This window comes from Metopolophium dirhodum, chromosome 8 (genome assembly GCF_019925205.1).
Source record: "Metopolophium dirhodum isolate CAU chromosome 8, ASM1992520v1, whole genome shotgun sequence".
NCBI lineage: Eukaryota > Metazoa > Arthropoda > Insecta > Hemiptera > Aphididae > Metopolophium > Metopolophium dirhodum.
In genome coordinates this window covers 4991280-5016421 of record NC_083567.1, presented here as the reverse complement: position 1 = coordinate 5016421, position 25142 = coordinate 4991280, and the positions used below count along the sequence as shown (strand labels likewise).

The 25142-nt window shown below is 33.1% G+C and overlaps 4 protein-coding genes and 1 pseudogene across 5 annotated transcripts; 4 read left to right on the top strand and 1 right to left on the bottom strand.

Annotated features, from left to right (window-relative positions):
* Nucleotides 1-3204: 3204 nt before the first annotated feature.
* LOC132950935 (helicase SRCAP-like) lies at nucleotides 3205-5270 on the top strand. Its single transcript, XM_061022566.1, has 2 exons — nucleotides 3205-3358; nucleotides 3501-5270. The coding sequence occupies exons 1-2, from the start codon at nucleotides 3302-3304 to the stop codon at nucleotides 4944-4946; spliced, it is 1503 nt and encodes a 500-aa protein (XP_060878549.1). The 5' UTR covers nucleotides 3205-3301; the 3' UTR covers nucleotides 4947-5270.
* A 1905-nt stretch (nucleotides 5271-7175) lies between these two features.
* LOC132950937 (uncharacterized) lies at nucleotides 7176-9654 on the top strand. 2 transcript variants are annotated; one of them, XM_061022568.1, is made up of 3 exons: nucleotides 7176-7396; nucleotides 7472-7626; nucleotides 8653-9654. In XM_061022568.1, the coding sequence occupies exons 2-3, from the start codon at nucleotides 7558-7560 to the stop codon at nucleotides 9196-9198; spliced, it is 615 nt and encodes a 204-aa protein (XP_060878551.1). In that variant the 5' UTR covers nucleotides 7176-7396; nucleotides 7472-7557; the 3' UTR covers nucleotides 9199-9654. The 2 variants fall into 2 exon arrangements, with proteins under 2 accessions (XP_060878551.1, XP_060878550.1); XM_061022567.1 differs by having other exon boundaries at nucleotides 7188-7396; nucleotides 8650-9654.
* A 2197-nt stretch (nucleotides 9655-11851) lies between these two features.
* On the bottom strand, nucleotides 11852-12719 carry LOC132950671 (uncharacterized). Its single transcript, XM_061022199.1, has 2 exons — nucleotides 12669-12719; nucleotides 11852-12601 (listed from the first exon to the last, which is right to left on the bottom strand). The coding sequence occupies exons 1-2, from the start codon at nucleotides 12717-12719 to the stop codon at nucleotides 11852-11854; spliced, it is 801 nt and encodes a 266-aa protein (XP_060878182.1).
* A 2750-nt stretch (nucleotides 12720-15469) lies between these two features.
* LOC132950016 (uncharacterized) lies at nucleotides 15470-16572 on the top strand (annotated as a pseudogene).
* Nucleotides 16573-19702: 3130 nt separating this feature from the next.
* On the top strand, nucleotides 19703-24763 carry LOC132950000 (radial spoke head 1 homolog). The gene is made up of 5 exons (XM_061021168.1): nucleotides 19703-19819; nucleotides 22555-22774; nucleotides 22943-23187; nucleotides 23830-23947; nucleotides 24477-24763. Exons 1-5 carry the CDS (start codon nucleotides 19703-19705, stop codon nucleotides 24761-24763), a joined length of 987 nt encoding a protein of 328 aa, XP_060877151.1.
* Nucleotides 24764-25142: the final 379 nt, after the last annotated feature.

Sequence of the window (25142 nt, the reverse complement as noted above, 5' to 3'; positions counted from 1 at the left end):
CGACGATAAACACACGTAAAGTGCGTTTAATAATACAGTTTATAATATTGATTTACGGAAAAATCGAAGTTTATTTTTTTGTCCATCAATTACTAAAAACCGTTGTAGGTATACCTTACAATATTTTAAACGTGCCCTCAACTGCATCCGATTTAAGATTGGAGGATGGATTGATAATTTTTGTATTTTAAAAATAGTGTTATTGACTTAGAGATATACATAAGTGATCTCTGAGTTAGCTCCATGTCCCCCCCCCCCCTTTGGAATTTCAAAACAAAATGAACTCCATTCGTTTGTGCTTCGTTTGTGCTGGTTTGTGTTTTTAACACCGTCGTTTGTGCTCAACCACTTCCAAAGTTATCCAACTTTGAGGGTTGGGGGTTAAAGTGTAATCCCAGGTACTCCCTTCTGTCTTGCGAATCTGATCGATACTGTCCACATAATCATTTTTACATCTATGGTGTTTAGACGTAAAATATTTGGTTTACCAGAAAAAAATCTAAAATTAAAAAATCAAAATTGATAAAGACATGAAGTTTAAAAATCTAAATCGATTTATATTGATCTATACACGATTGATGTATTTAATATATATTTTTTATTTTTATTTTATCCTGGTGAGTCACTTTTTATATTTTACCTAGTTATAAACTTTTTGAAATATGCTATTCAAATAATAATAAGCATAATGGGGAGAAGTTACCCACTCATAGATTTTGAATTACAGTTATACAAATTTGAACTTTGTCTAAAAAAAAAATGCTCAAACAGTATTTGCAGACTCGTACACAAGTTTTAGAATAAAAAAAATGTAAAAAATTTTGTTTGTATGTTACACATGGTTGCAATTGATTTAGAAAGAAAATATAGATAATATTATGGACTTTGAAGATGATACAAAACATTTAGGGTGCCAACTTAACGCACATCAATGTTATATCGAAAAAATAAATTTATCAGGTAGTTATTAATCATTTTATTTGAATAATCGAATGCATTATATACATTAATTATTAGGTATGGTAAAAAAACACCATACAGAATGTGTTCGTATAAGTGTCTAACTATAGTAGGTACTAATCGAATAGAAATGTTAACTACAAATGATAAGAATTATTCGTCTTAAAATAATTAATGACTACCTGATAAATTTATTTTTTCGATATAACATTGACGTGCGTTAAGTTGGCACCCTAAATTTTTCGTATCATCTTCAAAGTACATAATATTATCTATATTTTCTTTCTAAATCAATTGTAACCATTTGTAATATAAAAACAAATTTCTTACATTTTTTTCTATTTTAAAAACTTGTGTACGAGTCTGCAAATACCGTTTGAGCACTTTTTTTTAGACAAAGTTCAAATTTGTATAACTACGATTCAAAATCTATTAGTGGGTAACTTTTCCCATTACGCTTATTATTATTTGAAGAGCATGTTTCAAAAAGTTTATAACTAGGTAAAATATAAAAAAGTGACTCACCAGGATAAAATAAAAATGAAAAATATATATTAAATACATCAATCGTGTATAGATAGATCAATATAAGTCGATTTAGATTTTTATTCGTAGTCAATTTTTTATCAATTTAGGTTTTTAAACTTCATTTCTTTATCAATTTTGATTTTTTAATTTTAGATTTTTTTCTGGTAAACCAAATGTTTTACGTCTAAACACCATAGATGTAAAAATGATTATATGGACAGTTTTGATCAGATTCGCAAGACAGTACCTAGGATTACACTTTAACCCCCAACCATCAAAGTTGGATAACTTTGGAAGTGGTTAAGACAAACGACGGGGTTAAAAGCACAAACCAGCACAAACGAAGCACAAACGAATAGAGTGAATTTTGTTCCGAAATTCCAAAGTGCGTAACATAACAAATTTTACGCTCAACAGTACACGTGTAGCTCCGTTAATTTACAAATTATAGTGAATTGACCTCTTATAAAATCTAAAGGTAAGATTATTATCTAAGCAACATCATGGGTTTTTTATTATATTTTAATTTTAACGTGAGTTATGAATATTTTAAGATGTATAAAAAATTTACAATTTTAAAATATTCATAACTCACGTTAAAATTAAAATATAATAAAAACCCCATGATGTTGCTTAGATAATAATCTTACCTTTAGATTTTATAAGAGGTCAATTCATTATAATTTTTAAATTAACGGAGCTACACGTGTACTGTTGAGCGTAAAATTTGTTATGTTACGCACTTGTAAGACGGATACAACACATGCGGGTATCACGTCCTCTTAATAATAAAGTAAAAATAGAAAGATTCCTCAGAACGACGTACTTATGTCGACTTTGAGAGAGTGCCTGGTGTCGCCTTTTAGCCTTCTCCAAAATCATAGACTTTATTTCAACTCACTTACAAACGACGGGATTAAAAGCACAAACCAGCACAAACGAATGGAGTTAATTTTGTTTTGAAATTCCAAAGTGGGTGGTGGGGGGGGGGGGGAGACATGGAGCTAACTCAGAGATCTCATATGTATATCTCTAAGTCAATAACATTATTTTTAAAATACAAAAATGATGAACAAATATTACCTCATATTATAAAAGCACCAAAATTGTTTTAGTTTAAAAATATATTCTTTGGTTTACCTCAATTAAAATATAAATTAATCTAAAAAAGGTTATTTTGAATATACTATTATATAGTTCCAATTCATCCATCAATCTTAAATCGGATGCAGTTGAGGGCACGTTTAAAATATTGTAATGTATACCTACAACGGTTTTTAGTACTTGATGGACAAAAAAATAAACTTCGATTTTTCCGTAAATCAATATTATAAACTGTATTATTAAACGCACTTTACGTGGGTCTATCCTCGTGTTGCAAATAACGTTAACATACGGTTTAACCTACCTAAAAAAATCTAACAAATTTAACAACGGTCATTCGCATTCACGTTTGGTATTCAAAATTATTTGCTCAATTGCACCGAAATAAAACCAACAAAAAAATGTTAGTATCTCGGCATTGCTCTTAAATGCACGTGTTAATTATAAACCACACACAGTATAATGTGATAAAATATTTTGTTCCTAGTTCATAATGTCGGGTCGTTCTACAGAAAAAAAATTAATTGCATAATTGAGATAATAATTGTGACCGATTATCTTACGTCAAAGCCAGGTATGTTCGGAAGAACGTGGCAAATACTATAAAAGGGAGAGAAATCAAAAAAATCGACGCATTCTGACACGGTCTATCATTTTAATAATTATATCAAAAAAAATTTTAAAATTAAATAAATATTCGAACATAAAAATGAAACAATCATCGGTGTTATTTGTCTTCATGGTAGCTACACTTCTGAAAATACTGGTACGTTGTCTATTTGTTTATTTATCAATAAAAATCGGTTAATATTGTATTAAGTCGTCTGTATACTTACATCGTACAACCATTTTGATTAATCGATTATGTTCGACACTAACTAATTTGTTTTTATCAATTTTTTTTACAGCACACAGAAGCACATTTCAAACCTAGACACATGGACACATCGTTGTCATCGCCGTTAGGATTCCAGCAAATGTCCGCTCTATCAACAATCGGTCAGACCGACTTAAAGACTTCTCTAGCAATACAAAAAACAATAGCTTTTATGACAATTCTGTCGTCACACCCGAAGTTACTATGTGTTGTCCCGCCGTTTTTAATAGTCGACTTTCTCACACAACTGTCTTGCAACCCGGCGATACTTAACGCCATACCGCACAACATGTTAACGGGATTCATGACTTCGTTGACGACCGTCCCGACACTCACAAATTCCATACCTCCATCGGTGTTTGTATCGATCAGCGACTCACTATCGATTGGGACGTCCGGTACTACCGCCACGGGACCGGCCGAATCGCCAAGACCTGAACTCATCCCGACTACTTTGCCAGGCACATCGGTAAGTGCTGAAGTTACCGCCGTCCTGACGCCGTCCGCCCCATCTTCGGGACCAGTACCGACCGTGCCGGATATCTCAGTCACGAAAGACGTTGCCGCTTCTATATCGCCGGCTGTTCCGTCGTCGGGACCAGCACCTAACTTGCCGGGTATCTCAGTCACGAAAGACGTTGCCGCTTCTATATCGCCGGCTGTTCCGTCGTCAGGACCAGCACCTAACTTGCCGGGTATCTCAGTTACGAAAGACGTTGCCGCATCTATATCGCCGGCTGTTCCGTCGTCGGGTCCAGCACCTAACTTGCCGGTTATCTCAGTCACGAAAGACGTTGCCGCTTCTATTTCACCTCCACCCGCAGCCCCTGTCTTACCGGCAGATTTACCCACGACCGACGGAATACCGCCAAACGCATATCCGCCTGCAGTGCCTTTAGTGCCAGGCGAACCATCGGTACCATGTATAGAAGTGCCCGCCATTGGATCGGGGACCATTGGATCACTACCAGGGTTACCGCCGATGCCAACTCCTTCATTGTCACCGCTGTCAATCCTGTCATCGCTGTTTAATAAAGGATCAGGTAATAGCCTGTTAGAAGCGAAGATAGAAGCTATACTTAAACTTTTTGCGAGTGGCAACTTAAACTTAAAGTTACCACAACTGCATTTACCTGAAGTAGGTAGTAAAGTATCCAAGAAACCGATAATACCTGTTAAGCCACATCCTTCCCAGGTGTTTATCCTTTTACCCGCCCCGCAGCTAGGTAAACCGGAAATGTCATCCGCACTGGCGACCAAACTATATTATAAACCAGGATCAGTAAACCAGATCCTTGATTTTATTCATCAACGTCTATTCACGACTCCTCAAAAACTCGCCTTGCCAAAAATTAACTTGCCAAAACTTAACTTACAAAAACTTAGCTTACCAAAGCCAACTCTTCAATTCCCGGCGGTGTCCGCGCAGTCCAGCCCTATCAAATGTCTACCCATCTTCTCCAAAGTTCCTTGTTAATAAATTGTGTAATATAAAATAGCCCGGTTATTTTCCCGAAAACACACATCTCCATTTTTATTGTATTTACTAATTTTTTGTACTGTATAATTATATTATTGTACTTATAATTTATTTACAAATTAATTATTATTGCTATTTATTTATTTATTTTGCATCGTTTATATTATGTACTTATAATTTAGACCGTTGTGATAATAATATTATACATACGTATATATATATATATATAAGTAGGTAGGTATATACATTATAAAACGAATAAATACCAGTTATTAATATGTGTCTATAATAATCAGAAGTTTTGTTACAATAAAAAAAAAAAATTAAAAAAAAAAACAATGTTGAATTATTTCATTAAACGTCTCGTTTAGGTATAAGTATTAAATACCTTAAGTCTTATCTTCTGTCCTAGTCATGGGCTATCTGTTGTCTGTTGAACTATTTGATTGTCACGCGCCAAGGCATATCGTTCGGCGATGTGAAATACCTGTGCTGTTTGAAACAGTTTTACGGAACTTGGGAAAGTAAACGACACACACACACCTAACACGAGACAATACGTCACTATAATATATTATGTGAATTCGTAATGTTTATGTTAAATGACATATCGATCTCGCGAGAGGACAACTGCATAGGTACCGAAGTAAAGTGCAGTACCTACCTATATGCACGGAAAATGGGTAAAACACAATAAATAATCGATTTAACAATTTTACCGTACGGCTCATAATATTTGTTGATAAGTTTATATCGATAATAAAATAAATAAATACCTATCTCTGCTTTTAGATACCTAGCTCTACATATTATATAAAGATCGGAATTTAGCAGGAACACTTTTTCTTCAAGAAAGTGCTCAAGTTTCAAATATGGAGAGTAATAGGTATTTAATAGTTTTAATATTATATGTTGACCCTCTGACTGCAGCTGTAGCGTATATGCGCTTTCTTCTTATTTACAGCCCATAAAGTCAATCAATAAAGTATTTACCGATAAAGTGAATTTAATGCAGTACAGTCTGCAGGTATAGTCATATTTCAATGGGATTAGTCAAAGGGTTAAACAATCGACAACTGCCTGCTTCGGTCATGTAAAAATAATATTCAGGCAAAAAATCTATTTGAATATTTATCTCGTTTCACAGAATAAGTGCGGTACAGGGATGTGTAAGTACTTAACATTTATTACCGGTATTTAGTTTTAATTCATCGCATGAACGGATTAATTCGTCACAATTAAATTAAATTTAGTCGCTGATAATATGAGCTCAAAGTATCAAACAATTACAGAGGACTGTGACGTCTATACAATACATTGGGCGTTATGACGTACCTATACGTAGTACGTACAAATTATAAAAAAAGTATACGAATAAAAAATAAGGCACTTTTTGAAATTTATATTCGATAACGATTATGGTTCAATATAGATAACATCGTTTGTCAATAATTATTATTGATCGTTTAAACACAGTCAAGGTGTCTTAGGCAATGATAAAGAAACCGAAATACCAATGCTCTTGCCTCTTATCACAAGTAATTTTCTGAACCAAACTTAATACTTTTGACAGAACATAGGTAACTATAATATAATAAACATATATTTTGGTAAAGCAGTATTAATAATGCATCTTAGAAATTAAATAAACCTTTTTAATAAAGATGAATTTGTTGGTTGTAAAATGTACATTTAAGCGTTCCAACGTACGTATATTGATTATTGAAGTATAAATGTTTCAGCTAACTCTTTGCACCCCTCCCCCTCCCCGATTTAAACCATGCTGTAAGTAACACAATACAATTAATTCGTGTTTATTCTTCGTAATTATTATTTAGGGTAAACATTTCTCATCACGTACGAAAAACGTTCAATTATCTACATTTCAGACACGATCTCCGATGTAAATAAATGTGACGTGAAACATTTCGAGTACTTCTGGTGTCATAAAAAATTGTTTACGGAAAACAATTGAAAAAAAAAAAACTGTTCTTGTTGAATAATTGCGAAATTTGTTTATAGACATAATATTATACATGGGTACACAATCGTTCAGCTAAATTATTGTAAATTTTGGAAAATTATTAGTAATTATGATAATTTTAATTAATTATTTGAATAAGTCATGTTTTAAAACTCGCATCATATTATGTATTAACCATGTGATTTGCTTATCTCACAGTTACGGCATACTATAAGCAGTATATAGTTGTAGGTAGTACACCTGGACGTGGAAAAACTCCCCGAAAATTGGCAGCGATGTCTGTAGACGTTTGAATTATTGTTATCTATACACACTGACCGGATAAAATACCATTTTCATATAATATATATACTCAGACACGTGCGCGACCACTTGTGCGACCACTGGCGCGTTCAGATTGACTTATCTTCAGCTGATATTATTGTGTCCGGAATTGCGCAATACCTACACGGTTGGAATGCAGGTACACTTTATACAGTATTATAATAATTTATGGAAACCAAGTGATTATAATATTATATAATTATTATTCACATAGGTAACAGACGCAGTCTAAACGTGGTGCTTACATATTATCAAGTAGCAATAAAAGTGAACCATATTATCGAATACTAATAATAAGACATGAACAATTTCAAAGTCATCTCGACTGCAGCGTGCACACTGCTACTCGTCAGTCAGTTGCACTTTACGGTATGTGTATTATAAATTATAATTTATTTTCTGAACAGCAAGTAGGTATACCTAATTAGTTATACCGAGAGTTAGAATTATTTTAGAGGCATCGACCTAGTAGGCACTCACGCGTGTGACATTTTTTTTCATAAATCGCGTTAGGTTAAACTATTCAGAATACTGATACGAGTTATATTTTGTATTTATATAATGTTTATAATTAAATGTAAGACAAACATATTTTTAACTAACAAAATTGATATGTTTATTTAATAGATGACATAGCGCAAGTGAGTGAAGAAGTTATCAATATTGGTTATTTAAATAAATATTTGTACAGTCAATTTGAAATTTAGTAGGGGGGATTCAGTACCTATTTAACAGAGCTGCCCACAATAGGTACACACGTGTTGTCTCCGTCTAACAATAAACATAAACGTAGCATATTTTCGCTCAGATGAATCCATTTTGTGTTGTTAGTTTAAATATTACAGTAAATTGATCTATTATTCAATTTATATATTCTTATCCTTTATTTATCTACCTACCTAGTTATAAGTATGTGAAATAATTAAATTTAAAAATACTCTTAAGTCGCTTCAACATTAAAATAACGAAAAAAACCAACGAGATAACTTAAAACTTGTATAATAGGTCGCAATTTACTGTACCATTAAAAACTAACAGTAATAATATATATTGTCCGATGAGGTTGGAATCACGAAACAATTATTGGCCAGGCTAACCGTCGAATAGTTATACATATTTCGATGTCTCACTTTTGGTGAGCACATGTGAGCAATGTTGAGCAAAACTCCTCTTTGACTTGATTATATCTATAAATCAAATATTATTAATTTATTGCATTTTTCAATATCAACGGATCAACTAGGTAGATAATATATTAAAATAAGGCCCATACAAAAATTATTTAGCTATAAGAAACTCGGCAGTCAATAATTAAATCCGTCGACCATAAACGATTTTGTTTAGCTTTATTTTAATTGTTTAACCTAACTAATAATCCATTCGTTATCACAGCAGTGCTCCGACATCCACCGGGCACCACTAACTGCAGTGACTCCTGCACGGTTCTCGGCGCCCAGATCGACCAGGCCGACCAGCCACTCAACAGGTGTTGCAGTTAGGTTCCCGACACAGCAGACGAAAGCTTACGCCACAGCGTTAGCCGATCTCCTGAGGACCATCGTGTCATCCAACGAGTTTCGGGAAGGTTCGACCGCCCTGCAGCATTTACTGACCGTTCTGCGCCCTCTCTTCCGGGCCGTCGGAATCGTTCCACCTATGCCTCAGAAAATCGAAGACGACAAAACTACGACCACGACGACCACGACGACCACGACGACGACGACGAAAGCTCCGACGACGACGACAGCTCCGACGACCGCGTCCTCCCCCCAGACGGTCACATGTCCACCGACTGACAAGGGATCGTCCAGAAAAAAGCTGATGGCCCTGTTCGTCCCGATGTCGGCCGTCCCGTCATCACCACCGACCGCATCGCCACCGTCGACCGGCACGCTACCAAAACTGTTCCGAAAGGCAGATTCGTATATTGCGAATCGATAAAAGAAAAAAAAAACGCTAATAGTCTTCTTATTCAAATAATTATTATTATATATTATTATAATATTATACTGTTATATTTATACATTACATACAAACGAATACTGAATTGTTTTAGTTAAATAATATTGTGTATTGTTATGTACCTAATACAGTGCCCCACGCTATTCTGGTGTTCGCTTACTCATGCCAAAATTCGTGTTTGTCCGGATTTAGTTTGATCGAAGACACGCTTTGGACTCATTCAACATAATTCATCCGTTTTATTATTTTCGTCTGTTTAATGCGATCGTTTATTAAAACGTTTTGGTATGATTTAATTGCATAGCACTTTCGTGTAGGAACACAAAAACGTTTTGAACGATTCGTCGGAAGACGTCTTGATCGACATCTACGTTCACAACACGCACATATAATAGTCGGACATTAATTTATGCATTAAATATTTAAATTGGTAGATTTATGGCATTTTAATACATTTATTATCTGTTCTGTTCATATCCAAACCTGAGCATAAGCGAGTTAAAAAGTGAAAGTTTAATCTTCAGTAACTTAATTTTTAGCTTAACTGATTTTTATTGATATAAACTTAATAATTAATACCGAGTTACTTTTAATCAAATCCAAATTTTATTGATTTATAAGTAATTAAATAATAAATATAATACAATTATTATTGATGATGCATAAATTGCATGAAACAATAATTATGCTTTTAATTATTTTAAACCATATTACTGGTTATTTATATATACAAGGTGGAACAGATTTTTTAATACTATATATTATACAGACATACAGTAGACCTAATTAATAATTAATTCACTAGACCAGAATATATTAATTTGCAAAATGTGTATTTATATCCAAATATTAAGTAAGTGCACCCGCAGGCACGATGAAAATTACTTATTAATTAATAAATTATAATATAATAAAAGTTATACTGTATATATAAAAAAAATAACTTAACTTAAGTTAATAAGTTAATTGTAAGTTTCAATATAACTTTTAACTTAACTAGGTTAAATAAAATTAGAATAACTATTAGCTTTAAACTTTTTTAAATGTTAACTATCAACTATCAATACAAAATTACCATTAACTTGCCCAGGCTTGGTTCAAATGTATAATCTTAGGGATTTGATCTGGAGAACCTACAAGTAGGTTATGAGATTCTGAGCGGAGCGATCAATGTATTGATTTTTCAACTATGTGTGTTTTTCTTTTCATATTTTTTCATGTCTATCATCACCTTTTGGAGCTTTAAATATGGTTCAATTTTCTACTTCACCATATTTTCTGGTGGGAAAGTGATTCTAGGTATACTTTGAGGTTAAATAAAAAAAAATCTAAATAGTTTTCAAAAGGGTTTATACAAAACCAGTTTACAAAATTTTTTTAGTGCACATAGCTCAAAAACTAATAATTATAGATACTTCAAATAATTGTCATCGAATGTTTATTTTATCATTTTCTATATATGATACGGTTTACAAAATGTGTACACTCTTTTTGAGTTATTTATGTATTCAAATACTCAAAATTATTTTAGTTTTTTTCTATAAATGTAGATAAAAATGTTTTTGTCGAATAAAAATGCTTGAACATTTAATATAAGGTTTCTCATTAATTGTTATTATAGCAATTTAAAAATATTTAATATACATAGACACGATTTTTTTTAATATTTAATTTTTAAATTTAATTTTAATAAAACTTAATTTAAGTTAAAATGTTGATAAAATTCATTAATTTTAAAAAAATTTACAACTAATTTTGTGGTTAAAAGTTTACAAAATGTTCAATTTTTATTCCTGAGGTTTGTATTTAATTCAAGTTTTTTCAAAAGTACAGATAATATAGTTTTGTTTTATAGATATTTTAAGTTCCGATTTGGACCAAATTAGATATATACTAAGAATAACGATTTTAGTTATTTTGTCGTAATTTAAACGTATTATTCGTGAATAACTTGAAAGTATATATTATTTTATTTTATACAAACAATGACATTTTCAAATGCAATGTTTTCGTCAATAATTAATTCAACCGGTTGTATTATAAGTACCTAATATATTATACACTTAGTAAATTAAATAAACTTAATACAGCTAGAACATCATAAAATATACTTAAGTAATAAAGGATGATAGTCAGTTTTCGCTCAGAATCGTTTTTCATATAGGTACTTACAATTATGTAATACCTATATCATTGAATTCAAATTTAACACATCCATTATGATGCGACACACAGCACGCTTAATGTACAATAGATCGGTACTCACTTGCTCACATTAAATATACTTACATATTTGAACCTTGAACTACACAATTTTTTATAACGTTTAATTCTATGTAGTGTAATATATACCAGAGATATTATATGGACATTGGACATAACAATTCTATCAATCAATAACATAAAATAGTCATTATCAATTCAATATTAAATATTTATGATGAGGTATTAATGTCATAACAAAAATAATACAATATATGAGATGAGATATTTATTTTGATAAATTGGTAGGTACAAAATGGTTTTTGGGTTAGATATAATATTTTTAGCGTGTATCATGCAGTTTTGATGAAGCGGAACTATTTGAAATGGCCATATAGAACAGTACAGGGATAACGGGAATCAATCCGTATTAACAGTAGCATGGTGGACACAATGGTGCGCAAGGTGGACACAGTGGAGCACAAGGTGCACAAGGTGCACATGGTGGTGGAATAGAGAAACAAGGTAGAGGACATAATGGTACTGGTATCAATGCTGGTGGTGGAACACATGGAGCACATGGAGCACAAGGAAGGCATGGTGGTGGACATGGTGGTAAGCAAGGGAGGCATGGTGGTGGACATGGTGGTAAGCAAGGAAGGCATGGTGGTGGACATGGTGGTAAGCAAGGAAGGCATGGTGGTGGACATGGTGGTAAGCAAGGAAGGCAGGGTGGTGGGCATGGTGGTGGGCATGGTAAGAAGCATGGGGGTGGGCATGGTGGTAAGCAAGGAAGAGGAAGAGGGAGAGGAAGAGGACATGGCGGTGCTGGCAGGAAGCATGGTGGTGGACATGGTGGTAAGCAAGGAAGAGGAAGAGGGAGAGGAAGAGGACATGGTGGTGCTGGCAGGAAGCATGGTGGTGGACATGGTGGTAAGCAAGGAAGAGGAAGAGGGAGAGGAAGAGGACATGGTGGTGCTGGCAGGAAGCATGGTGGTGGACATGGTGGCAAGCAAGGGAGGCATGGTGGTGGACATGGTGGTGGACATGGTAGGAAGCATGGTGGTGGGCATGGTGGTGGGCATGGTGGTAAGCATGGTAGTGGGCATGGTGGTGGTAAACAAAGATCTAGGCTAGGATATGGAAATCCACCGCATGTGCCACAAGGATTAGCTTCAACCTAGATAATAAAATAATGTATTATCAGATAATATTCAGGTACGTTAAAATTGAAAAATATGTCTTACCTTAGCCAAACAAGCCAACGCCAAAGCAAATACAATTCTTAAAGTCATCATGTTGTATGTTATTGTTTGATGAACTGATGAATAATACATATAAATTAGCAGTGCAATTAGCTTTTATACTCGAATCGTAAATATTTTGTTTTTCAAAACTCCACGTATTTATTCGCGTTTTTTTTTTTACTGATTTCATTAATCTATAATATGATTTATACGTACATATCGCAATAGAGATATATTATTATGTTTAAACTATCAGATGTAGATTCTGCTGCAAGTAATCACGGAGTAGTACCTACTCAACTTTAATCTGAAAAATCATAAATCAACTGTTGACTGTCAACATTATTGTACAGGGAGTATAAGTTTGAATAAAAAAAACCCCCAAAGAAGTTACTCTACTCAATTGTAGGCGTGGACTGTGCATCATTGGGTGGAGGTCACTGAAATGGATGTACTTAATTTTAATTCAACAAAAAGTCATTGAATAGGTACGGGAAATAATTCGGTGAAATAGAACGATGTGAAAATGCGTTGGTATGCAAATTCGGGCAAGTTAATGAAAATAATTAACTAAAATTAAGTTAAGATAATATAAGTTCGGTAAGTTAGAAGTTGACAGTCAACAAATAATAGTTTAACTATAAAAGTTAAAAGTTAATATGGAAAATAATATTTACTTAACTCAGTTATTCTACTTTTTAAAATTAATATGTGGATCACATAAAAAGTGACTGCATTCTTTCTGATTTTCTAAATTATAATAAACAATTGTAATGACCTTTATTCTTAATATACAATGTTTATACCTATTTTACTTTATATTATGATCATTAATATTTTAACTATACCCATCTATCTCAATATCAATAAATTAAAAAATATTACTTTTTTTTATATAAATAGCAATTTAAGATCATTTAATATTAAGCCTCTCTAATCTACTAAAATATATCTATATACAAAATTATTTTATCATAAAAATAAAAGAAATGTTTGTATTATTATAGAATTGGGTTGTAATAAATGTCCAATGGAGATATAAATATCCAATTTTGAGAAACAATTTTAGCTTAGAATTTATATTTAATTATTTACGCCCGAGTGTACATAGAGTTACTTAAACCTAATATAAATGTTCATCTTTTTGACCGAGTTTAACATATTTAATCAACTATAACTGAAAAAAACTAAATCAATTCGGATATTTCAAATGCCTCAATGGTAGCTTAAAATTAGCCTAAATACTTTTAAAATTCTATTAATGTCTAGAAAATGCTGCTATAAATATTTAGTGAAGAGTATTATCTAAAAAATAAATCGATTTCGTAGCTGGTTTTGAACTAAAGATTCTCGTTTTCCATAATTTTATTTTTGTTTTCTCGATTATTTGTTGAATAGTCTTGAATTCTTGATTAAATTTATATTATTCACCCTTCCAAGTACCAACTAGATTCAAATTACTACCAGAAACCACTCACAAAGTTCAAGATTGAAGCATTTTGATTACACCAAAAAAACAAAAGTTGAAGACAGACATGTCATGATAATGTAAATCAAAAAACCATCAATGTAAAATAAAAAAATTCACCGCTTCGCTAAAAATCTAAAAATATTAAAATTTTAAACGGTGATTTGTGTTGAGGTTTCTTAATTTAGCTTTAATAATTGAGACTTATCATTTCGTTTGTTTTGATGTAAAATAATTTATAAAAAATAAGTTTATCCAGTACTATATTCAACATATTTCGAAAATGATTTTCTCATTAATATTAACAATAGTGGTATTTAACTTTTCCTGAAAATATAGTACCGAATAATAATATTATACAAGTAACAAGTTACAACACTGAATATCAAAGTGCATAGAATACGATTATGCTGATATAGGATTACTTACTATGTACGAGTACAGTGTACTTTATTGTATTTCAAAACAAAAATTGATTATACAATATTGTGTTTTGATTTAATAAAAATAAGATAAAATTATTAAAAAAACCAATTCACATTGATACGTATATCTCAAAGTGTTAAAATGAATTGAAACTATCTTTATCACCACAATTATCGTATTGGCTGTCAACCATTTCACCACAGATATCGAAAAATGTAAGTTTGTGCAGTTATGTAACAATAGTTAATAATGATTGACCTTAAATTGAATCCTTGGTTTTAAATTTAAATTTAAACTTTTTTTATATTATTATAAACGTTAGGGTTAATTTCGTCCTAACCACCTTTCAAAAACAATCATGCATACGTTTTTTTATTATAATTATTATTTGTTATATAATATTAAAAGACATACAATTATAAATATATTGGTTCCTATATATAACTAATCAATTATAAATTTTTCCAAAATATGTTATGCTTTGATTTCACACGTACTTGTAATCTTGTTATTTGTATTATTAAATAAATAATTCAATTTTGATATGATTACGAAAAATTACGAATACTATAATATCCGTAATTTAACAGTTATATGTAGACAAACGGTTGTCACTCACAATAACTTAACACTTAAGGTAAGTAATCGGACACATTACTACGAAAATTGCTTTATTCACTTTTAATAGATTAACAAAATGATGATTATCTTTTTAAAAAAAAAATTATCAATAGTCAAATGTACAACAGTTTTTATATTAAACAAACACATGTTTGCTAGTATTTCCGTGATCAGATTAGAAAAACGTGAACATTTCGAAAACAAGATACGAATTGATTGAGTATAAAACACAAACAATTGTAATGCTTTATTTTATCTTGTAGCCATATGAGAATATTTCACAAAAATGAATACTTTTGGAATCGTAACAGTTTTAGTGGTGGCTTAAATTACCACGGTAAGGAATAATGATAAACTATTATGTATCAAACGGACGAATTAAATATTTTTTTTTTCATTACAAAGGCCCAAGCAACATATTGTAATGGATATCCACCGTCTTGCTATGGACTAGGGACACCTTGTTACCCGACACCACCACCTGCATGTTCTTATCCACCCCCTGCATGTCTTCCCACCCCTGCATGTCTTCCCGCCCCTGCATGTCTTCCAGCTCCACCATGCTGTCCAGCCCCTCCATGTGGTCCGGCCCCACCATGTTGTCCGGCCCCACCGTGTTGTCCAGCCCCACCGTGCTGTCCAGCCCCACCGTGTTGTCCAGCCCCACCGTGTTGTCCAGCCGCACCGTGTTGTCCAGCCGCACCGTGTTGTCCAGCGTGCATACCAGCTCCACCTCTTAGTCCTGCTACACTAGCCTCCTTATTAGCTTCCCTTAAAACATCGGCACCTTACTCGACTCTTGCCCCACTCGCTTGCGGTGCACCTCCATGTAGACCGGCCTGTGGGCCCGCCCCAACCTTTGCTGCTACCATGTCGGTTCCCGCACCGGCACCTCAGGTCATCGCTCCAGGACCAGCACCAGGACCACTTTTGGTCCAATTACCATCAGTAGCCGGAAAATGCGCCCCAATCGTCGTTCCCGCCGGGCCAGCCCCCAATCTGCTCGTCAAGCTGAACCAATGTCCAGCACCCGCCCCAATCGTACTTCCAGGTGCGGCACCCGGACCTATCATCATCAACGATGGAAACGTAGTTAAGGAACAATCTATCACGTGCGCACCAGCTCCCGCTTCGAACAAAATATTCTTCGCATTTCCAGCCCCATTACCGACTCCACCGGTCGTTTTGCCACCAGCGCCATTACCAAAAGTATTCTTCAACCCCGGTCTGTACGTCCAAAAACCTGATGTCGTTTATCAGTCACCAGTTGGTTTACCACAACTGTATATGATTCCATCGCCGTACGGTTGTCCAGCACCGTGCTACCCACCACCCGGCCCGTGCAACCTGCCACCAGTTCTCGCTAAGGTCCCTGCTTGCTGTTGTTAGTATATCAATAACATAACTACGCAATCAATTTTTCCAACATTTACACATCAAAAAATGTTTTTTGCTGTTTCCGGCACCATGCCTTTTACCACGCGGTCTGAGCAATCGCAACTACCATAAGTTGGTTTAGTCCCGATTTACAAATCCTTTTTTTTTTATAATTTTTTTTAACCACACATTCTTTTCTTTACCATAATATTATTGCAATTATGCACAATTCATTTATAATAGGTACTACACAATTAATTGTCGTATTATCTTATTAATACACTATTTCAATTTGCTTTTTAAATTTATTTTCTATATAATTGCTTACTTACTTTTGGGTAACACGATTTATTATATTATTATTATTACCATCAAGCTTTGAGCTACAGGTACATCTGCGGAGGCGTAATAATGTACAACATTATATAAATACTATTTCATAGAAAATGGTACTATTATTTGAATTCAAAGCAGCTTCAAAAAAAAAAAAAACAGTTGAAACATTTATTTTACTTGACAACGGGCATTATAATTTTTTTAATTCATAAACAATTGTCAATCTTTATTATTTACAATGGGGACAAAAATGTTATGTCTTATGAATGTTAAACGTGAACGCATGGTTTGTTTACTTCTTGATATTATTCCGGTTTGATTTTTTCGCGTGTTTTGATACATATTTACTCTCGCCAGTTTTGTCTCTACCTATAGGTACATTATTATTGTCACTTATATGCTGACTTTTTATAATTTACAAACCTATCACTGTATAGGCTTTCAAACTTTTCAACATTCATGACACCTACTGACTTTGATGGCCCGTCAGAAGACTATTTGAAACTGCGTCTCCGCATAAAAAAAACACTATAAATATAGCTATAATAGCTACTAATAAATTATAGTCTATTAAAAAACGATTCATAGAAATAATGAATTAATAAATGTATCGTATTTTTTTTTTTTTATCATTATTGTACGTTTCTACGCAATATAATAATATTATAGGGGGATGGAGTGGCCGAGAGGACTAAGGCGTCGATTGCGACGCGCACCGTTGCCGGTTCGAATTCCGGTCACGGGTGGCACTTCTATCCGGGCAGACATCTGTCTGGAGAGAGAGGTCATCGCCATCCCCTAACCGGGTATGGCAGAAACCTACGGGTGCCCAATCGAAATTCTGCTAAACAAACACACACGTGTTAAAAACCTACCGTTCCAACTCCTATCACTACCAAACTACATAATCCTACAAACAAGCTAATGGCCTTAGTCGCCGGGCTTAAAAAGATCAATAAAAAAAAGGATTATTATATTATATTATAAACGTTATTACTGACAAATAATATTATGCAGCGAAGTCGTTGATTCAGAAAAAAACTACCGTCCGACTGTTTCGATCTTAACATCAAACATTGTAATGTTACTGCTGGGAATGGGGGGGGGGGGGGGGGGGAGGAGGATGGTCAGGAAGAATACAAGACTTAGCGTGCCATACTAAAAATTCACTCACTCAAACCAATATGAAAAAAAAAACCGGTAAAAGACATAAGTGCCAAAATGAGATAAGAAAAAAAAAGTTGTATCGTACGAAAGCGAAAGAATAACAGGTATATAATACCTGTATAATCTAACATTAGACGCAAATGATATATCAATTTTGTACCTTTGGCACTCGTGTCATGAGGCCAAAAAAACGTATCGGGTTGTTTGCACTGTATCATCCTGATTTATTATCCTGATGCGGAATGTCGTTGGATAATTTTATGGATATTGATCAATTGCCCTCAGCGGCTGTTTTTTGCCATTAAAATAATATACCAGTTACCCTAAAACCGAACGTACCAATTTCCCCCACATAAAATTATATACCCGATTCAAATACCCACCCGTAAAATATAGGGAAGGTAAATATGTATATAATAAATAATGTATATATAAAAAATGCATATAATAATAGAATATACATAATATGTATTTATAATTACAAGTGGCATACAAAGTAATTTGTTGAAAAGTAGTATAAAATGATAGTAAAAAATTTAAACATATTTTATAAGTATATAATTTATTGAAAATATATAAATTGTTTACTATTTTATGACCAATTACATTGTATGCCAATTATAATTATACATATACATAATTACTTCCCCTGTTTGACGCGTTGGTATTGTAATCGTTAACCATGTGCCTATATAATATGTGAGGGCAATAAAATTGGTACATTTGGTTGAGCACAACTGGTGCATTTTGCTCTGTGTAGTTTGAGAAAAATTGGTAAAAAAGTTACTTCTAAGGGCAACTACAGGTACGCGCCCACCAGTGGCGGATCCGTGGCTTAATTTTGAGGGGGGCACGGGGGGAGAGCAAAAGTATGAAAAAAACAAAAATTGGCTAAACACAGTGTAAAACATAGGGAATCTACGGCAATTGGGGGAAAAGACTCTTTGCCCCCCCCCCCCTCCCCGGATCCGTCACTGATGCCCACCCACTGGCATCATACTATTTATTTTATTACATTTACATGCACATATTGTATTAAGCGATTTCCACAGACGCTGCACATATATCATGAATAATACAGAAAAATAGTTTGATTTTATGACACTTTTGTGTAGCACAAACGTTTATAATATAACTAGCTGAATTACCAGGCTTCGCTCGAGTGTAAAATATTTTTGTATCTACACTTCTTCCCCATTCCCGTCTATAATATCTTGCCGAAAAATATCTAAGACTTATGAGATTAATATAATATAATAGGTAGGTACCGTAAAAATTGCAAGCCTCAATCTATCATTAGTTATAGGCTGTTACGTTGCAGTCTGCAGTGGGTCGCACACACGTTCGATTATATTATATTATAGCCATTCCGCCAGGCGTTGCCCGTGAGACGCGCTTGTGATTATGCGAACAGTATAAGTATATAATATATTATGATATAAGTTTATAATATAATAATACAGTAGTTACCTAGTAATACTGTATACTATTTATATACTCCAAAACTATGCCTTAGAACCTCATTATTTGTCCATCATAATAATATTATGTTGTGTGTATAATAGTTCTACAGCGAAACTGTTGAAAGCGTTCTGTTGGATAAAATAAAATATTTTTTTTTTTTTTTAAATAAAATAACATGAATAGAGGAAATTATTCTGACGTCGAGGATGAAGATAATTTTGGCGAATACGTGCCAGAAGACGAATACGGTGGCGAAAACGATTTTGCGCACGATGCACTGTCTGTAATAGGGGTAATATCCGTCAATCATCATAATAAACCCATGCAAATGCTAGGGTTCTTGCTCAGAATTTCTATGGACTTCAAGCTGTCTATAGCACCTTAAAAGTTCTTTTTTGTTCATTAATTATTTGTTCTATACTTGAGCTGTAATTTGGTGCCCAACAACAAACTCAAAAGAGTACAACGCAAGTTTCTGAAATGTGCTTTCAGGTTATCAATTGATTGTCCACCTCATGGCTCTGATCCATTACTTTGCCACTTGGGCCCGACCACGCTGGCTGATAGTTGAGTTCAAACAAACCTATCGTTTTTGTCAAAACTCATTGATGGTCGTATCGACGACTCGCTGTTCTACTCAATAAGCTTAGTTTTGGAATCACAGTTTTTAATTCTCGAAGTGTCTTCTCCTTTCTTATCCCCCTTTTGTTCGGTGAATTATTTTCGAAACAGTTCTATATCAGGAATGATGAGATTAGAGAACGATATATGAGGAACAAAACCAGTTTCTATTTATGTAACGTTTTTCACTATATTGTTGTTATAATCTTAAGCTTTAAGATATTTTAATTATTAAATCAAAAGATCTAAATTTGTATTTTGCTCGTCTCGTTTCATAATAATAAATTAATAAATAAGTAAATACTAATTATATTATAGTATACAAATCAAACACAGGAACATTCATGGTTGACCGTACACTACGTATTATTATATTGATTTTTTATAACGGTAAAGTTGTCTTCCAATTAAAGCATTGTTCAAAAACATTTTATCTGTACTCCATTAACACAAAAACTAGTCACTATAATACTTTATATAACTACTCTTTTTTATATTATAATTGTTGAGTTATAATAGTTTTATACTAGTAGCTAATAAAATAAAAAATTGCATTTGAGGGTGGCGGGGACAGAAGGGGCCGAAGGCAAAACGTTTATGTATTTTAATAAAATTGTTCTTAGCTTTAAAATCATTAATATGTCACAGACCACAGTGTATCATAGTGTACTGTAGTCACTAGTCCTAGGCCTATCATCTAATGCATTTTACGTTGTGTCGTTCGTTGTAGTTTTACTTGTCGTTAGATCGGATACGGATGCACCTACATAATAGTACATAGATAGGAGTTTACTGTACAACTGATCGACGCATAGGTTCTCACTTTTCAACTTACCGTTTTATTCAGACAGTCATAGACTTTACTCTTCGACCAATGTTTTAAGTCAACACTAAGCTTTCCCCGAGTATTATATTATAAACTAGCTGTTTAGCTTAGGACTCATTTCACTGCATTTCACGTGACACGTATTTACAGTTTGCAACTGAGACAGACCTAGCATTTGTAATTCCCTACGTATGGCTGGTAAAAATTTTATCTAAAATTCAGGAAAATAGGTTATTGCAAAAATCTGCTGATAACAATAAATTATAAGTAGAGCTGGAAATGTAAATATGTAATGCCATCAAAAAATGGTTTTGTCCTAAAAATGTAAAATCTTAATACAACAAAAAAAAAAACAGATTTTAGTATAAGATGCCATTAAAATACTGAAATGTTCAAAAAAAAAAATAAAAAAAAACTACCTTATAAATTAAAATAAAACTTCTTATTATAATTCAAAAATATATGAAATGAATGTGTTATAAATTATAAATCGCGCACCACGTAGCTTCGTAAAACAATGCTGAGTGCGTGGAAATCCCATCCCAAATAATAAGCAACAATAACGTATTGTTCGAGGATTCTGCAGATTAGAAAATCCGAGTGTTTTTGGCCGTTATATATCGGATAGTGACTAATTTATAGGAGTACCGTTGTAGGTACTTAAAAAGGGTGATATCCGTTTGAAAAGATTGATTTCCATTTCCGTTTTCACCAAAAAAATTTAAAAACAAATTTTATTATTTTTAAACAATGTATTTTATTCATATAAAATGGAGCTTTGAAATTTGTAAATAATCACGAATACCATACAATATAATATACAGCGATAACCGTCGATAATGGCAATATAAGTAAACAGTTTCTTTTAATTACGCGATTTTTAAAATCTTCAAGCTTATTGTACAATGTACATGTGTATATTTTTATCATTATATTGGATCGTATTTTATTATGGTAGTATGAGATTTTTTTTAAAAATAAACTTGTACAATTTATATTTATATAAATTTAAACTACTTGTAGAATTTTAATATTTTTAGGTATACTGTTAACTTTATAATTTACTGTGACACTACGATTTTTTTTTATTTTAATTCGACAATTATTTTCTTATAATATTTATAATAAAACAAATGTCTTGATGTTTAATTACACGCAATTATAAATAAATATATAATAATTAGAATTTTTCTAATTGTTTTCTATACACACGTGATTGTTACATTTTTGCGCTATTTAATATCCCGGTTCCCAAACAATATTTAACGAAACATCTTTTCTGCAAAAAAAAAATGCATTAGTTATGGTGAGAGCGGGAATCGAACCTTTTTCGTGTTGGCAGAAACGAGCTAAACGTAAGTCTGGAAACAGATTTTTTGCAGAAAAGTATGGCTTACCTTTGGAAGAGCATGTTCTCGATTTTTTTCCACCCTCTCTTGGAATCGTTTTTCCAATGCGAAGTTTTCAACAAATGATGTTTCTAATTTACTATGACAACTCACTGCACCTTAGTTAGGTCATGGCCACGAAACAATATGATTTTCCAATACCCTGTCCGGGTTTTCCGTTTCGCTTTTCAGGCGTACAAAGGCCAACGTAATAGCGAAGACGAGCGTCACGGATTCGGAAAAGCCATCTTACCGAACGGCGACGCCTACGTGGGGACGTATAAAAACGGAAAGAGGCACGGCCGCGGGCAGTACAGATTTGTGAACGGCGCCATTTACCAGGGTTGTTACAGGGAAGGTCTGAGGAACGGCAAAGGAGTGATGGTCTATAATGACAAGAGCAAATATGAAGGTGACCCTCAGTACTATAATACGTATAAGTAATAATCCTGATGTCCTTGGACATTGTAATTGGCACAGATTCAATAAATATATATAATATTATTTACATTTAATCTATAATAAACTTTTATAACGGAACGATGATTTCTGTTTCACGACCATCACCGCCATCGAAAAGGTTATTGGATAGACAATAAAAAAGACGGCGAAGGGATTTTCAAGTTCAAAAACAGCGACAAATTTTCCGGAACGTGGAAGTCTGATATGAAACACGGTTCGGGAACCTATACGTTTTGTAAGACCGGAGCTGTTTTGAAGGGAATATGGCAGAATGACAAAAGAGTGAAAAACTTTCAAGTTTTCTATCCGATTGGTGAAGGTACTGGTTTCACGTATCACGGCACTTGGGATGACAACGAGTTGGTGAGTGATGAGTATAATAGGGTGCCATTCAATGCACTAAAATATCTGATATATTATTAGGTATGCTCGACAAAATGTTAACACGACAGTATGCACTATAAAATACTATAATTTGTGCTAAGAAATCAAAATATCTACGCACTGAAATACCGAATGTTTATTAAAACTGTTGTAAAAATCAAATGAAAAACGTTTTTAATCTAAAATATCAAACCAATAATATACAAATAGGGCTTCTAAAATGATGCGTCAGAAATTTGTAAAAGAAAAAATTAACTAATATTCATTTAATAGCTCATTGATACAAACAAATAAATAAAAATGATAAGCATTTTTACAACAAACGATTATATAGGTAGGTAATTACCTTAAAATATGAAAAGTAAAATTATATTATAAATATTTCTAAATAAACATATTTTCACTTATTTTGATTTTAACCAGCATTAATTGTTTCTAGCATTAATATAGTCTTGAACGGTTTTATATGTTGATTCGTAATACCGTTTAGTAATATAGGTATACTCAATGGTAATACATATTATTATGAATTATATGTCATGGTAAGGTCAATATCAATACTAAAAATCTAAAAATCTAACCATCAGTACCATACCTAATAATATTATAATGCCGTTTAAGGTTGCCGGGAAAGGATATTTTGTGTTCGAACATCTAAAGTGCATGCAAAGTGGCGTATACGTCGAAAACCCGTTTTACGAAAATGCGGAATCTATTCAACTACTAAACAAGATATGCAGTAAGTTATATCATACACCAGTGAAAACCGTTTACAAGTCCGTCCGACGATTACCTATTAAATTTGTATGGTATTTAATATTTATCACAAATTATATACATTCAAATTATGCAGCTGTAGGTATATTATAGTTTAGTATTGACAAGGCTGGGCATTAACGAGTTAAAAGTTAAAATTAAGTTAAAACGTTAAGTTCCTTTTTTTCGAGATTAACGAGTTAACTCCAAGTTAATTTTATTTCAAAAGTATCTAAATTGAGTTAATTATCGTCCGAAGAATAATGCAAATTTTTGAATGGGTTTTGACTTTGATGTAGGTATCATTTTGAATGTCCCCAGTAATTTTCTTGAGCGTAAAGAAAAACTATCTAATAAACCATATTATATGTGTGTGAAATTTTTTATTTTTTCAAATTAACAAATTTTGATTTTACACTAAATTATGTTGCTAAATATATTATATTATACCTATTAGATACCGTGTTGATATTTTTTTCTCATGTGCCTCATATTCAATGATTTTCGCTTAGAGTCTGTGTGGTTGTCAAATGAAATACTGCCGATCATAAGTGGCATGTTGCCGCGTCTGCCAAAAACGCGGTCAGTGGCCAAAGCGAGGTCTTCGTGCGACACGAGTTTTCTGTTGGCTGACAAAATGTCTGCGGTCGACGTCACGGCATCGACGATGAGTGGCATGGAGATGTACGAACACAGAGACGACCTTTGGGCTGAAATGGAAGATATAGAAACCGAGTCGAGACTCAATATGCAGGGAGTCGACGCAAAGTTGTCGGATTCTAACGATCACAACGAATGAGATCAACAATGACCTACAACGAATTAATTACCTATTAGGTACCCACATCAACACGTTCAAAATGTGTCTGTTTTGTCGGTATTCGAGATCTATCGTTATGTATAATATATATATATTATATATATACATATAACTACTATTGTATATACCTTACCATCGATAACTAAAAATTAAAAAAAATTATATTCTTACATTCACGATGTTTTAATATTATATGTAAGCGATAATATTATTATGTATTCGACTTTCGAAATAAAAAACGATACCCCTGACCTAGCAAATAATAATAAGCGTTAAGAAATAAAATTATAGTAAAAAATTATAGACGTTGCTCACATAATTCGTTAAACACAATATTATAAGTCTTAACCTCACATAC